At 37.4% G+C, this 15,543-nt stretch overlaps 3 protein-coding genes across 8 annotated transcripts; 1 reads left to right on the top strand and 2 right to left on the bottom strand.

Annotated features, from left to right (window-relative positions):
* Positions 1-70: 70 nt before the first annotated feature.
* Dus1 (Dihydrouridine synthase 1) lies at positions 71-1,810 on the bottom strand. Its single transcript, XM_081987854.1, has 6 exons — positions 1,534-1,810; positions 1,128-1,483; positions 826-1,074; positions 513-768; positions 301-459; positions 71-249 (listed from the first exon to the last, which is right to left on the bottom strand). Exons 1-6 carry the CDS (start codon positions 1,744-1,746, stop codon positions 76-78), a joined length of 1,407 nt encoding a protein of 468 aa, XP_081843980.1. The 5' UTR covers positions 1,747-1,810; the 3' UTR covers positions 71-75.
* Positions 1,811-1,883: 73 nt separating this feature from the next.
* On the top strand, positions 1,884-11,115 carry LOC145734426 (uncharacterized). 6 transcript variants are annotated; one of them, XM_081987775.1, is made up of 16 exons: positions 1,884-2,221; positions 3,557-4,077; positions 4,998-5,093; positions 5,926-6,309; positions 6,361-6,587; positions 6,641-6,830; positions 6,883-7,042; positions 7,592-7,707; positions 7,774-7,797; positions 7,948-8,127; positions 8,205-8,421; positions 8,563-8,610; positions 9,382-9,634; positions 9,723-9,875; positions 9,947-9,978; positions 10,492-11,115. In XM_081987775.1, exons 2-15 carry the CDS (start codon positions 3,583-3,585, stop codon positions 9,972-9,974), a joined length of 2,571 nt encoding a protein of 856 aa, XP_081843901.1. In that variant the 5' UTR covers positions 1,884-2,221; positions 3,557-3,582; the 3' UTR covers positions 9,975-9,978; positions 10,492-11,115. The 6 variants fall into 6 exon arrangements, with proteins under 6 accessions (XP_081843901.1, XP_081843899.1, XP_081843903.1 ...); XM_081987773.1 differs by lacking the exon at positions 9,947-9,978; XM_081987774.1 differs by lacking the exons at positions 1,884-2,221; positions 9,947-9,978 and adding an exon at positions 3,277-3,490.
* A 192-nt stretch (positions 11,116-11,307) lies between these two features.
* LOC145734446 (serine/threonine-protein kinase VRK1-like) lies at positions 11,308-15,406 on the bottom strand. Its single transcript, XM_081987809.1, has 7 exons — positions 14,849-15,406; positions 14,100-14,789; positions 13,884-14,044; positions 12,906-13,129; positions 12,597-12,851; positions 11,891-12,069; positions 11,308-11,835 (listed from the first exon to the last, which is right to left on the bottom strand). The coding sequence occupies exons 1-7, from the start codon at positions 15,114-15,116 to the stop codon at positions 11,786-11,788; spliced, it is 1,827 nt and encodes a 608-aa protein (XP_081843935.1). The 5' UTR covers positions 15,117-15,406; the 3' UTR covers positions 11,308-11,785.
* Positions 15,407-15,543: the final 137 nt, after the last annotated feature.

The raw sequence follows: 15,543 nt of genomic DNA, 5'->3' as shown, positions 1-15,543 counted from the left end.
ATCACATGACCAGCTGTTTACGCAGAAGAAACGATCACGTGACCTCTACATTAAAAATAAAACAGCAAAATTCAGTCAAATTTTAATAATAAAATCAGGATCTAAATCCAAACTATCCTTTTTGGCGTAAGCTATTGCCGTTTCCCTTCTAGTCCTGACCAAAATCCTGTGACCCTCACAATCTAAATTTTCCTGAAAACATTTATCCCTACAACACTTCTTGCATAACTTATAACCACATTTGGAGCCCTACAAAAATAAGTTTAGTTAAACTTCTGTAATACACTAGAGTTAACCTACCAAAGGGTTTTCACACAAGCTACACTTCTCTTTGGGTCTCTCTTGGCAACTGTCACCTGGTTTTTCTGGCCTTCGCATTATCCTTCTGAGTTTCTTCATTCTTTTCCTGCTGATTGTATTGCCTTCTGCATCTTCATAACATCTCTTTGCACCTTCAGCCTGTTGAATCACATTTCTACACAACCAAATTTACTGAGTCTGTTGTATAGTACCAAAATTGCTTCAGCTTGTTTCAGTTCAACTTTTTTTACATGATTTTCAGGTGTGTCCCTGACATAAGGTTGGCACAGCCATGGAGGCAGTACCAAGTTTTGTGTTCCACATTCTGTAGTTTCACTCCAAACCTCCAGTCCAGTATGGTATTTTTCATACATTGACTGAATTTTTTTAGTGATTTGTTTGAACTGATCTAGAGTGTTGGCTGCCCCCAATTCAATCCTCAGTGGGTTGTTGTCTGGCAGGGATAGTCTTGAATTTTTAACAGTTCAAAGTGATGGTAATTTTAATTAAATACAGATAGCTTACACATGGTGGAATAATTTGAATAAGTGTCCACGAATATAACTGTTAGGACAAGGGTATGTTTCAACTAACTCTAAATACTTTATAGCTGGTTCCCAACAGGGCGGGTTTTGTTGCATAAAAAGTGCAGGATTGTACAAATTCCCTTCTGCAGTCATTACACCAACTGCACCAGTTTCCTTAAGACACCTTTCCAAGTCTTGCATGTTTTGTATATTACCATTTGAAATTACGGGTATGCTAACTGCCTCTCTGTTACATTAGTTAACACTGTTTGTTAAGTAAAGCCACAATAATTAACTCACCTAACAGCTTTAACAAAACTCCAATCAGCCAAACCAGTTAAAGGTCCCTTTTGTTCTCTAGTACGGCCATGTACGGTCAACATTTTGCATCCAGCTGATTCAAGCATTTTAGCATATTGAACTGTTTTTTCCTTGGTTTCAAATCTTCTCACTTTGCAAGTGACTGGAACTTTTAATTTTTTGCTTAACAAACTAACAATGTTATGCAAAAGAGGCCACTCATCTTGAAGAAAAGACCCATAATGACCCCTTTTGGCTATAGCCTGAGGACACCCCAAATTTATATCAATAGCCACACAATGATCTTGGGCTAACAAAGCTGCATCTAATATGGTTTGAGGGTCATTTCCACAAAACTACAAATGTTGTTTTTAAACGTGTTTTTTAATTGAGAGTTTGGCGGTACCTGTATTATAACCGGTTTGTCTTCAACGCACGTGACTAGAGCTTCAGCCCTATACTTGGGGTCGCGGGCAAATAGGGCACTGTGTAACATTGGAGTGTAACACAGTTCAGCACCATATTTTCTGCTCAACAAGCGCCAAGCCAATTCGCTGGCATCTACCATTGGGGCCACAATTTTTTTCGGTTCACCTAAGGTGTCTTTCCAGAAATCCATGATTTTCTTCACTACTAGTGAAAATTCTAACCTAACCTAAAAGTAAGCGCAAATCGCAACCACCATAACACTGTCAGGCGTCAATTGATATTTAACTTCAAATGTCAAAACAGTGAGGTTAATGTCCATTTGTTGACAAAGGTGTGGTTTAATAATTATTTGTTTACATAATTAACAGTGAATTAAATAATTATCAATATATTGCTGAAACACTGTAGAAAATATCACATTAATTTAGCTTGTTTGTAATTAGAATCTGAGGAGCGCATATGCGTTGTGTTTGACAGCTATGGGCGGAGCTTAAAGCCATGGTCCATGGTACCCAGCAGGAAACATGAAATGAAGCAGTCAGTAAACACAAACAGTTAAGCCAACAGTAGAAAAGTGAGCTCAAGCTTCGCATTTAATCGCCGTTGAGTGAAAACCTTTAAAAGTTTCAAATGATTATCAACTAGAATTCCCTGTCAACAGCTAGGTAAGTTTGATACATATTGGTGCGGTTACGACTTCCGTTTGCGATCTGGATTTTCCCACTTGATTTACTTTGGATGTAGTCCTAAAACTGTTAGAATTAAATTTCCATGTTCATTGTTTGAATCAGTGATGAAATCAGGGGCTGTCACCTTCCCCAAGCCTTTTTAAATGTCAATATTTTGGGGGAAGCTTTGTTGGTAAACATAGGTGAAAGTGATTATCCTTGGTACTATTACAATTAAAACCACTGACTGTGGTAAGTAGGGCAATAGTTTAATTACAACTTTTGATTTCAACCATATAAAAGGAAGTCAGTATAATTACATGAGGTGACATGAGGAAGTGCCTGGAAAAATCAATAAATATTGCATGTTTATGGTTTATGTGTGTTTGTCACCTTTCTGGTTTCATAAGGGAAGTCGTTAGTCAGGGTGACATGTTTACTATTGCCATTATATATATTTTTTTGGTAAACCCCACCATCAGCCTGAGTACTTATTTTGACTATATTATGACCTCATTTTACTACTGAAAGCTAATTATTGTATGATTTTAATTTGAATAGTTATTATGGTTATCTAATTATATCACATTTATTTATTTCTGCATTTGTTTCTCTAGTAAAAGCTTAAATCAAGTTAGTCAATTACGTCACAGGTAATTATAGCCCAATTTACTGTTACAGTAATTAGTTGATAGCTTGTAAACACTTGTAAGCAATTTGTGGTGTAAAGACTAAAATACTCTTGACCTTTACTATGCCAGTTTTTAAATTATTAATCAAATTTTCAATCTAACTAGATGGCAAATATGTAAACCATGTGTTGCTAGTAATAATTATTACAGAACTGGTCTGTCTTCAGTAATAAACAGGCTGAGGTCACTCTTGTAAATATGTATTACATTCCAACAGTTTGTTGCTAATTTAATGGGGTTTTAAAGGTTATCAGAGCAACACTGCTTTTGAGAACATAATAATTGTGGGCTTTATTTTTGGACAAAAATAAACAAACACTTCTCCTCCTCCATGGACTAGCCACTACATTTACTCAACAATAGACTTAAATTTAGAACATAAAAATGTTGAAGTGCTGTCCGGAATCCGCGGATCTCCATTAGAAAACGAGAAACGCTCACGATTCTCGCATTTATTTATAAACGCCCCAGAGTCTGGACAGTGGGCAAAGCGGGCCTCTAGTGTATTTTTAGTATACCCGCGCAGTTGTAACCGTTCCCTAAGGTGGCTGAGTGATGAGTTAATCGATTTTAGGTCAATACTTTGTATATCAAGCTTTGCATGATGTTTTAGCCTTAAATCAATTTTAATTTATCACAGATTACCAGGACAATTATGGCTGGACCATGGATCTAGCCGAAGCCGTCGATGACTTAATCTGCGTACTGGACGGATCTGTAGATACCACAATGGACACTCTGGCCATGTTTCTGTTCGGCTGGATCCTGGCCGCGCTCTTCGTACTGTGGCTGGGGAAGATCGTCTACGAACGGTTCATAACATCGAAGAGGACGTCACCGGCTGTTTTGTCCAAGTCCGAATCGGTGCCGGACGGGCTGGACAACGTGAAAAAACAACCCGTCATCGTCCCAAAGGGAACGGGGGCGTTTGTGCCGCCAACTCCGCCAGTACGTCGGCGCATCACTCGGCAAAGTCCCGCTCCCGAGACGAAGAAAACGAGATACATACCGGCGCCCCAGGCCACGGGCCCCGACAACGTGGTGGTGTTGTGGGTTAATGACGTTTTCCAGTGGTTGTACAATGACTTTGTGATCGTTAACGAGTTGGTGCAGTTCTGGATACAAGCACTTAATGAGTACTCCAAGAGATCAGTTAGTGAGGTAAGTTTTGGAGAGAAAACCCTTTTCTACAACTGTAAGAAATTAAAATTAACTTTAACTGCAGAACTGCCTCTTCAAGTTACGACTCGTTAAATTGCTATAACGGGGCTGGTTACGCCTATTAAAACTCTCAATGTAAATATTGAAAGGATCTGCTGAAAGATTTTATAGAGTTCTTGAGAAAACAAACTGAACACCTTAATGATCCCTAATCGATTAAGAAAAAATACTCTTTTAAACGGCAAAGCAATATCTAGTTTAAACTAACACTAATGTTATGAGTTTTTTCATCTGTTTTCACCTAATCCATCTATTATTGTGTGTTGGTGAGTGTATACAATCTGAAAAATTAATGAAACAACTTTGTAGTTCATTTCCATGAGATATTTATGAAAACATCTTGTCAAATGCTTTAAATAACTGAGTTATTCACGATTGAATGAATGGATGCACCAAAGCATTTTTTGGAAAATCCAATTATTAAGGTACCATATGACATTGATATGAATCTCACTCATAGACTAATTCGGATCTGCTGAATCCAAATCTGGGCTCCAATTCACCTTTTGACCGGTTTACTGGTTTACCATTTTGAATTTTCTTCACTCAGTTACTATTTCCACTTTCAGCTTTCGCCCAGTATTATTGACTTGTGTATGCAATGTTATCATGCGTTTTTTTTTTGTCCCAAAAGCTGTGCAAACAAGCAAGTAAAAAAAATCCTTGAATATCCTATATGAATTGATAATGGTGAGTTAATTTTACATAATGACGTAATTTAATGAGATAGTTGAACTTTCATAGCCTTGCCCCTGTTGTCTGTGATACCTTTTTCAGTTGCTTCGTCAACGTTCTTTATATTGAAATAGTAGTATACAGGATGATATCTTAATATAACAGCTTTGAATTTACATTTTCAGCAAGGCATTGGGGTGGAACTGATTCGCATCTTACCAGAAACGCACCCGCCAACAGTTACTAATGTTTTCGCTGAGGCCGATTCCAAAGACGATGTGGTAAGTTGCCAAAGCTGCTAAAACGCTTAGTAATTTTCCTTTCTCGGTGTTTGACAACACACATTGTGGGTGCCACTGGTCATTACCAATACAACGTTAAAAATAACCCATTACCTACCGAAATTGTTTTGGAATTAATAATTTGGCATGACGTAATAAAAATACAAAAAAGCATGGAATCGTCATAGATTACCTGTTTGATTTAAATATAACCGGTCTCGTCACCAGCGTTATATCATCAACACCAAACGGTCTAAATTTAACATCCAACGCTATAGTCTAGTAGTCAAATTTTACGTTTAATCCACTTTTTTTCAGTTTTTACATTTTACCCAAAACACGGACTTTAATTCCCCTTAGGGTTTATCAATGTTATTGCATAACTTCCCTGATATAGGTATGACTGAATCCTAATCTGAATTTGTATGACCTACCAGGTCGCAATGTCAATACATTCACAGTCAATAAGTTCATTTATTAATTGAAGTTTATTATTAAGGGTCACTGGTAAAAAAAATATGTAATTTCTGGTTTATTTACAAAAAAACAGTTTTTTTTCAGAATCACCCTTCACCTTGGCGTGACCAATCCAAGTAAATACTACTATAATTTAATGTATTTGTGTTTATAGTTTCCATCATGGAGAATTAGTTGCCTTGTGTGTTTGACATAATAGGTTTTAGTTAATTCAGAACTATAAAATTCCAAATTATCAGGAATCAACATAAATTATTCCCAAACCAATTAACTGACGTGTTATTATAGTCGGATATTTCAATCTCCTGATATGTTTATTTGGGAATTAGCATTCACTGAAAACACAAATTTACAGACAATAACTTGTGATTTGGAAGCAACCCCCGCTTTCCAACTAAAATCATTCCGTCAAAAAGGGGACAAAGTGGACACGTCCCATTACCGAGTGAATGTAAACAGATTCAGGGCGCGGCTTCACATTTTTTGCATCTCAGAGAAGCTGCAGGCAGATATAAAATGCGACGGTTGGCCTGAGATTAAAGTGGCATTAGCCCCAGTCGGTAACATTAAAAACAACCTGGACGAGACTCAGCTACAGGAAGTGATTGGGGAAATCGTGAGCAACGCCATGAGGAACGCGGAAATCCACATCAATCTGTCCCAATATCCTACTTGTCCTAGATTAATACGTCACGTGGCTACTCCTGGACGCACCTTACCCCTTCACTACGACAGTATGGTGAGTTGTTTGTGATTGATTGATTTTGGGGTAGTTTAATGGGATTGTTAGCAAGCCAACTTGTTTGCGTCCACCCCGAACCACTTGACGAGAAGCTCGCTACAATTGCAAGGAGAGAAACGACTTTTAGTTAAAGTGATCCGCGCCAATCAACTAGGTGGCGCTACAGGTTGTGTGGAACCATTTTGCGTCGTTGAAATGGATGAACCCCCGCAGAAAAACCAGACTTCAGTGAAAAGGGGCACCGACTCCCCTTACTGGGACGAACACTTTCTTTTGTAAGTTTCAGCTGATTTTAGTCTTCTCATCGGGCTTGAGTTTAATTTTTCAGCGATTTGTCCCCGCATACTGCGGAACTACTATTTGAGATCTACGATCACTCCACAAAACCTCACAAGTTCCTGGGTTTGGGCATTGTTGGTGTGGAAGAACTCCTAATAAATCCCTCGCAACGCCAAATCATTACACTACAAAGCAGGCCTTATGAAACCGACCCTATTACCGGAACACTAACCGTCGAGGTAAATGTTCCTCTTTACATCCCTGTGTAACAAATTTAATGGGAAGTTTCAGTTCCTGTTTATAGAAGGGGCGGACATTCCCAATGTTGGTAGCGGTTCTCCTTATAAAATTAAGGAAACAATTAGAAACCCATCTCCTGGTCGGGGCATCATGAGGACACCATCACCTAATCGGGCTAGATTAACCACAGCAACCACCACATTCATTAATGGTGAGTTTCATTATTGAGAGTTAGTTATTTCCGTCGACCTTAAAAAAAACCGTTAAGTTCTTAAAAAGGCTCTAAAGGTCAAAAACACCTTAATACAATCTTGTAGAGGATGAAATTTCCTACAACTATCCTTATTTATATTTTTTTAGCTTTTTAAATAATCGAGTTAAGTTCAGTGGAAATGTGAGTTAGTTTAAAAAAAAAGTGGTTTGGTGAGCCCTGTCAATTCTTCTTAAGGAGACCCTAAAAAGTTCTAGTGCCCTCTACAAGTGTTTTAATCTTTCCCAGAGTTGTTTTAAATTGCCAGAATCTTCTAGGGCCATTTTGAAAGTTCCATAGACCTCTAAATGCTATTGAGAACCTTCTAAAAAGTGCCAGAGGCCTCTACAAGTATCTTAAACTTGTCCAGAATTGTTTAAAAAAAAACAATTTGGTGAATCCTCTCACTTTTTGCCTTGTAACTCCTTAAAGAGGTCCTAAAGGGCAAAAACACCTTAATACAATCTTGTAGAGGATGAAATTTCCTATTCCTTATGTACATTCTTATAGATGGTTTAACGAATGGTAATCACCTGGTGCATTCCGCTTTGGACGATTTGGAACGCAGCCAAAGACAATTCCTCAGTCCTAACAAGAGCACTCTAGTCATTCACAGTGTACAAAGGGTAAGCTTGACGCAAAGTGTGTTTGAGTGTGATTTATACTGGATTTGCTTACCGTTTTTTTTTTAGCAACCCTCGCCTCGGTTAGTAAAGGTAAGTTTCAGCGCAATATTTCTTGTTTCGGGTATCTCAATAAACGCTGATTTAATACCATTGTTTATTGAGGCACACCGATAATTTGGTGTGGCTATAATAACAACCAAGCATTTGTCGTTTTTTTTTCCAATTTCGTAACTAATCAAGCTCGCTATGGACAACGGACAATGGAAAGAATTGGAACGGCTAGAACCGAATCCTAGCCAAGATCTGATTAGTGCAGAACAGCAAAACGTAGATGTCCCTTCGAACGGTATTGTCCACACGGACGCAGAACTCGAGGAGTTAGTCAAAAAGAACGGTGTCACAGACACGGACTCCAGCAAGGTTTGACGTGTTCGAAGCTTTGAACTGGCTTGTTCTCCTTAGAGCTAGAGTTTGCAATTAAATGGGGTTAATTTCAGCCTGGAGATATGTCGACCAGTCTGCAATCGCAACAACAGTCCGACTTTGAGTTTCGCGGACGACCTAGAAAACGGCGGGACTTTTTCGGAACCATAAAACGGCGTTTAGGCAAGTCCCGGAACCGATCAAAATCAGCCGGACCTGAGAATGACATTGGCCGCGATGACAGTTTGAATCGGTCAGTGTCGGCGGATCGGGGGAGGAATCTCGACGATCGTAAGTTATTCTGTGTAGTCGAACCAATGGATCTTTGCTTTATCCGAATAAAGCTCCATTGTTTCGTCTGTTAAATGTTTGAGCTTCTATACAAATCCAAATTGGTCAGGGCTGAAATTTCCACGCTGTGTATTTTTTTAGATAAATTTGGAACCATTTCTAGGCTGCACCTTGAGTATTGCAATAACGGTAATTTACACTTTTTTGCTTTATTCCGTAATCAGCTGTACTAACATCTATTTGCATGCATTTATGGGCACGAAATAAACATCGAAATGTATTTTATTCACTTCTTTTACTGGCCTATATTGTTGGGTCAGATTAATTAGGATTTAAAAATTTGTTAGTATTTTTAAACAATAATTTGGCAACACAGCTTTGCTTCTCAAGATACCTTTTTCAACAATCACTCTAATTAGTAATTATTGCACTGGCACTTTAGGGAGTGTTGTCAAAACTACTACACTAAATTCAGTTTGTTTGTTGTTCTGACAACAAACGCAACAAGCATGTATTTGAAGAAATTCTACAAGGTGTCTGAAAGTTTTTTCTTTGATTTTACTCTCTGTCCCAGGAGACGTGGCAGTGACGACATTAACTGTGACGTCATATTGAAATTCACTTCTGTCTGAAGTTAGTTCCAACGAGGTGCGTTTGTGGTACAAATTTCAGACCTCTAACTTGACGCCCTCTAGCGGCCAAGCGGCACAACAGGCTGGTCCGGTCAACGTCACGTGGTAGCCCCCATTCATTCGCATGTAATAGAAAAGGAACGACAATTATTACGTCACTGCCACTAGCCCTGGGAGACCCTTTGGTGTGTGTGTTACTACTACTATTAAGAAGAGAAGACCAAATCAGGACATTTAATTAATGTTTTAAGCCACCTTGTAGAAAAAAAACCACTGCCGCTTGTGTAAAACTTGTTAAAATTAAAATTTGAATAATTTTTGGTTTCAGATTACCGGTTAAACCTACCGGGGCAAGAAACGTCACGAAGATCGAGTCTGTCGGAGGCGTCAGGCTTGAGCAGCGCCTCGACGCGCACCTACGTCAACGAGGCCAGCACCCTGGTGCTCGAAACCATCGAGAACGGCATCAAAAAGCACTACCTGGTGCCGTTATCGTTGGCGCAAAAATCCCGATGGAAGAAAAAGGGCGCCAAACTGCACATTTTCAACGATCACACCTTCGTTGCTAAGCATTTACCTGGGTGAGTTATCAGACTTTATACCAGGTTGGTCTTGGTTGTAGTCCACGCAAAAATAAATAAAATTACTCTTTTTGATAAATTTTTCTAGTGGTACAATATGTCAAGTGTGCGCCAAAAGTATAGCGAGGCGATTCGGCAAACAAGGATACGAGTGTCGCGATTGTTACCTAAAATGCCATAAGCAGTGCCATGTCCGGGTCAACGACAACTGTCCAACGTCCACCATCCATAATATTGAATTGTAAGTTTTTACCACCCTTTTAATTTCTTATTAGTTTGACTTGGCACGTAAACAATCTATCATTTCTTTAGATCTATGCTTCCCGTTTTAAGCGAATAAGTGGGTAAGAATTGTGTAGTGGTTTTGCGTTTGACAGTGTTATTTTCAAAAAAACCGCATGTTTGCTTTTGTTGTTAAAATCAAGTAAAATTAAATGCCTGTAAAGTCCGTCCCAGGGCTAGTGGCAGTAAGTTGCGTTTTAAGGAGTAAAAGTTACAAATTTCAAAAGGGACCCCCTGTATGTTTTAGTATCGTTGGATTGTGCACACTCAGAGCTACACAGTGGCCCAATATTGTCCCTACAAATTTGTTAAAGTTTCTGAAGGGTTAAAATTGGTGTTGACTGATTTGACAGAGACAGTTGTGTTTCACAGAATCAAAGTACAAATTTCAAAAGGTACACCCTGTATGTTTTAGTATTGTTGGACAACCACAAAAAGAAAATCTTAAGAACTAATCTAAGACGTAAGTGAATTTCAGTAGGACGTCACTGTCACTTCTCCTGGGACAGTCACAAAAATCAAAGCGAAATGGTTTGATTTTTACTATAGATTGGTTTTTATTCCCTTTTTTTTAGGGACTACATCCAGAATCCATACACGGACAAGAACATTTCGCTGCTTTAAATTTTAACAAAGAAAACGGGTAGTGATTTGTTTAAATTAACCAACACGCACTTGAATCTCTGTTTTTTAAAGTTAACACGTTTACAGGGGTTGCACCCACTTTAACGCAGTTAAACACACAAATGGCCTTTATTTTTTGTTGTTGTTAATTCACAAATGCAAACTTAAATGCAAATTTTCTCAAAAAAGCTTTATAACCTCTTTACTGTGGCTGTTTTTTTTTTTCGCTTTTTCTACGTTTATTATATAATTTATACACATTTTATTTTCTTACCTAATTTATTCCAATGACGTTTTTGTTATGTTTTTTGTAAATAGTACATTGATAACCAGATCTTTTTTTTTACGCTTTATAAAAAGTATAAAACCGTTATAGTTGTTATTTAATTTATAAAACATACTAAAATCGGTTGCTTTACGTAATTTTTGTAATGTTATACAAAACGATTCTTTGTAAATTGGATAATAATATTTCGACTTCCACACACTGGTTTTTATGATTAATTGGTGTCTAGTTTGATAAGTTAAGGGTTTATAAAGTTTTGCTATAAGCAAATAAAGTCGACTAAAATTGTTTTTTTTTTCTTCATAGGTAACATTGAAGCCTAACCTTCTTTTGACTCAAAAATCCTTTATCCCAACCAGCCACAATCCTGTACAGAAATAATTTCAACCAAACAACCGAAGGTAAGCATAAAGTTTATAAACTTTTGAAAAAGAATTCAGGGTGGAAAGAATGGTAGTTTTTACAATCAAATGAAGAAACGTAAAGTTAAAACGTATATATTTAGAAGTCAAGAATTTTACGAAACAAATCATCACAGAATCATTTACTAAATAAACTAACAAAAAAATACTTTTCCCTATATATTGAAATACTGCTCGACTCGAAACTATAAAATGGTATTCGAATTGAATATTACATCTATACACAAGATTTAACTATTAATATAAAAATATATAGTTACAACCTATAAACAAATAGGAGACATAAACATTAGGAAACGTAGCATGTTTTTTGATACTAATTTTATATCCAATTAAATAAAAAGTTCAGATCAAGTTGTTCTAGAAAGTTTTAAAAGCTCTTAGAAATTGTTAAGAAAAAACCATAAGTACAGCTGCAACCAATCACAGAATTACACTTATTTTTCCTTTAAATCCGCGAAATTTTTATATTGCGCCAAATAATCTAGGAAATACAATAAAAAGCCAGTCTTATCAATAAATAGCTGAGAACAGTCGTCAAGCCCGTCTGCACGTTCTTGTCCTCCTCAAACAATGTTCGGATTTCGCTGCGTTTTAACATTTTCTATTAAATCATTTCAATGACAAATAAAAGTGACTTACCAACCGACCGTAACTTTTTCAGTAAGGATCGCGAAGGAGAAACAGACGCGTTCAGTCGTTTTCTTTTGTATTTTTTCATGGTTTGTCGCACAGCCAGGTGCATATCTAGTTCTTGACGTTCCACCGCTTGTCTGTGCACCCGCATCATTTCCGCAGTGTAACCTTCTATCCATGGAAATCTAGAAAAATATCTCAGTAAAGTTCAAAATGTACAGGATGTCTCAAATTCGATGGTTTACAGAACGTTCTAGAACCCTTCGGTAACGATCCAAAGCATTTCAGATCTTTGATAAAGCTTTCAGAACTACCCAGAACGTTTTAAAGCCTTTGGCAACGACCACAAACCTTTCAGACTTTTGCAGAAGCTTCTAAAACTAGTCAGAATGTTATAGAGCCTTTTGCAATCTTCCAGATCTTTTAATAGGCTCCTAAAGCGTGTCAGAACGTTTTACAATCTTTGACAACGTTCCAAAACCTTTAATATCTTTGATGAAGCTTCTCAGAGTTAGTCAGAACGTTCTACAGCCTTTGGCAACGTTGTAGTCACATGAAACCTTCAAGAAGCTCCTAGAACACCCTGAAAACTGTTTTTTTTTCTTTTGACTTGTAATGACAATTAATCCTTCTGGAGTCAAAAATGCGAACCATCGAATTTGAGACACCCTATAAAAGATTTTAAGCCACAAAATGTTTAAATAATACTCACTCGTCCCTTCTGCATCCATAATAAGGTGACCTCTCCAGTTTTTCTGACAATTTCCCGAACACTTCTCGCATCGCCGCAGTGGGATTCATACTTTCCAACTCTTGTTTGGACATACTTAAGGGACGATCATCGTCCGGTGACTTTTGCCTGTTGGTCGCTTGTTTAATAATGGTCTCCGGGTCAACCAGGATTTTCGACCAGTTCATCATACTGTCTTGGGCTAGTTTGTCGTTGATTTTCTTCCTCAATTTCGGCCTACAACGCGCATTCAATTAACCAAAACCAATGCGAAAAAATCTAAAAACAAACCGTTTTAATATGATATTCGAGCTTAATGGTTTAAGGGGGCTGTACAACAGCATGCTGGGTCTTTTAAAAACACACTTATTTTCTTTCCTATTATTTTTTACTGTTTTCTCCTTCCTGCTCCAACTTTCCAAATTATCAAAGTCCAGTTTCCAGTCTTCCTTATATCCGTAGTTTTTAATGGTTTTTGTGAATAATTCTCGGAAAAAATTGTAGTTGGGGGCTTCCTAAAAGAATTTATTAACCTTAAAAACACCACTAATAAGCAATGAAACCTGTGAAAAAATTACTTTTTTTGACGCAAAGACTTTTGTAACATTTCTAGAGCATTTGCAACACTGTAGGCCATATTGCAAGTTTTTAGAACTTTTGAAACATTTCTAGGGCTTCTACAACAATCATAAACGTTTTTATAACATTTCTAGAGCTTTTATAACCTTTTTAGACCTTTTCAAATATTTCTAAACTCTTGGCAACATTTTTAGATGTTTTGGAACATTTCTAGAGCTGTTGCAACAATCCTAGGCGATTTTGCAAGTTTTTTAGATAATCTTAAATCCGTCTCGTATTTTCTTTCATTATTAGTAGTCCACATCTTTGATAAATCTTCTAGAACTACCCAGTATCTTCTAGAGCTTTTTGCAATGTCTAAAAGTGTTCCAGATCTTTGTGAAACTTGCCAGAACGTTCTAAAGCCTTCTGCACTATTTCAAAATCTTCCAGGACTTTGATGAAGCATTTAGAACTTGTCAGAACGTTCTAGAGCCTTTGGCAACGTTCCCAAACCTTGCAGAAGCTTCTAGAACCTGTCAGAATGTTATAAAGCCTTTGGCAACGTTCCAAAACCTTTCAGACTTTTGCAACATTTTAGAGAATCTTATAAAATTGATTAAATATGTTTTGCCTTTGCATAGCTACTGCAATTTTGTAAATTAACTAAAATGAATGATATAACAAAACATTTTGTATATCAAAACTTACCTCAAAACTTAACTTGCTCAGATATTTGAACATTTCAACTAAAAACTGGGGAACATCCTCAAAACAGATTTGCAGAAACAATTTCACATCGGTGAAGACTTTATTCTTTTTCTTTTCCACCAACTCTGGATCATTCACATCTCCAAGCCAAGGCAAAGTACCTTAAATTAAACCATTTAATTTCCTGTAGTAAAACTCTATACAAAGCATATTTACCAGTCAACCAGTAAATCATATTATAAGCCAGAGACTCCAAGTCTGATCTTCTTGAAGCAACACCTTTATGGGCATCCCTTGAACAAAACTGTATGGTTCCAGCATGAGCTCTGCGATGATCGACGGCAAATTTCCGGTGCTCCCCATTGGTTAGAATATATTTAGTGGCCAGTCCATAGTCCAAGAGATATATTTGGTCCCCTTCAAATGTATTTGTGGCACTGTTTGCTTCTGTTTGATACTTCTCATAAACAGTCAACATTTCATCTAAATAGGGACTGTCATCATAGTAGTTGGTTTTTGTGATGGGGCGCAAATTAAATCTGTGGTGTCTAAATTTTTTGTGAATTTTCAGAGGAGTCCTATTATCAATTTTCTTTGCATAGCGACACTGCCGTTTTGGTTGTATTCTTGAGTTACCCTGACTGAGCATAATATTGGGGGCTTTGATGTCTGAGTGAACATACCCATGACTGTGAATGTATTCCAGGGTGTCAATTATCCTTGAAGCTATAACTAGGACAGTTTTTAGGTTGAAAATCCTTTTGGTTCTCAAGATAGCTTCCAAATCTTTTTTATACTTGGGAAGTACTAGGAAACGGTACTTGTTATTTGAGGAGTGTGAACCTGAGGCTACAAAGTGGGGCATCCCCAAAAATGTCAGGTTGTTCTGGACCTTCCATTTCTCAACTGCAATCAATAAAAATCATGTTTTATATACTCACTTACCCAGTTATATTGCTACTCACTTGTCTCAAGTTTGCCCAGTCTTAAATAACAGTTGATTTCAACAAAAAGTGGTCCACTACTGTGTTTCTCGATCTTGGCAACATATTTACTTTTCTGGTCCACATTTACAGTAGATTTACAACTTGATATATCATAGATCTCTCCAAAACCCCCAATTCCTATAGCTTTCCCCAACTTCCACTTATTACCAGTTTTGTCCTGTAGGATTTCACCTTTTTGCAGCTCTCCAATTATACTCTCACCATCTTTGATACGTTTTCTGGCCATTTAGGGCAAGAAATTCGTTAAAAAGTTAAATATCTGATGACCTTTGGGGTCATAACAGAAGAAGAAAGCCGAATTTCAAGAAAATGATTCTAGTTGTAGGGGGAGTGTCAAGGTTCTAATTTAATCAGTTTGAGCTACCATCGGGGTTTACTCAAACTTTTCTAATACACCAATATGCAGGTTTTCGTCTGGTTAGGGCAAAACTGCAGAAAAATACGAAAAAGAAAAAACCAGCATAAATAGAAATTTGAGAAACAGACATTCAGTCAAAATACTCTACTCTAGGGTAGTGGGGATTGGAGGTGGAGAGGGCTACGCCTACTATTGCGCCCTCTACATAGACATATTTTTATCCTTGTTCATCGCACTTAGTAGACAAGGATAGCAAAAGTAAACGTTTAGTCTTGTCTGTCACTTAGACACATGT

Source organism: Ips typographus, linkage group LG10 (genome assembly GCF_016097725.1).
Source record: "Ips typographus isolate SLU linkage group LG10, UJ_Ityp_2.0, whole genome shotgun sequence".
Classification (NCBI taxonomy): Eukaryota; Metazoa; Arthropoda; class Insecta; order Coleoptera; family Curculionidae; genus Ips; species Ips typographus.
This window is presented reverse-complemented; position numbering and strand designations above follow the sequence as displayed.

Bases quoted from the DNA above. Each gene is read 5' to 3' on its own strand.
- Dus1 (XM_081987854.1), bottom strand. From the start codon at position 1,746: ATGGATTTCTGGAAAGACACCTTAGGTGAACCGAAAAAAATTGTGGCC. The intron at 1,484-1,533 runs GTACCGCCAAAC...CAACATTTGTAG, and splicing joins ACAAACCGGTTATAATACAG to TTTTGTGGAAATGACCCTCA. The intron at 250-300 runs GTAGGTTAACTC...TTATTTTTGTAG, and splicing joins GCTTGTGTGAAAACCCTTTG to GGCTCCAAATGTGGTTATAA.
- LOC145734426 (XM_081987773.1), top strand. From the start codon at position 3,583: ATGGATCTAGCCGAAGCCGTCGATGACTTAATCTGCGTACTGGACGGA. The intron at 8,422-8,562 runs GTAAGTTATTCT...GTATTTTTTTAG, and splicing joins GGGGAGGAATCTCGACGATC to ATAAATTTGGAACCATTTCT. The intron at 9,876-10,491 runs GTAAGTTTTTAC...CCTTTTTTTTAG, and splicing joins ACCATCCATAATATTGAATT to GGACTACATCCAGAATCCAT.
- LOC145734446 (XM_081987809.1), bottom strand. From the start codon at position 15,116: ATGGCCAGAAAACGTATCAAAGATGGTGAGAGTATAATTGGAGAGCTG. The intron at 14,790-14,848 runs GTGAGTAGCAAT...TATTGATTGCAG, and splicing joins ACTGGGCAAACTTGAGACAA to TTGAGAAATGGAAGGTCCAG. The intron at 12,070-12,596 runs GTGAGTATTATT...ATATTTTTCTAG, and splicing joins TATGGATGCAGAAGGGACGA to ATTTCCATGGATAGAAGGTT.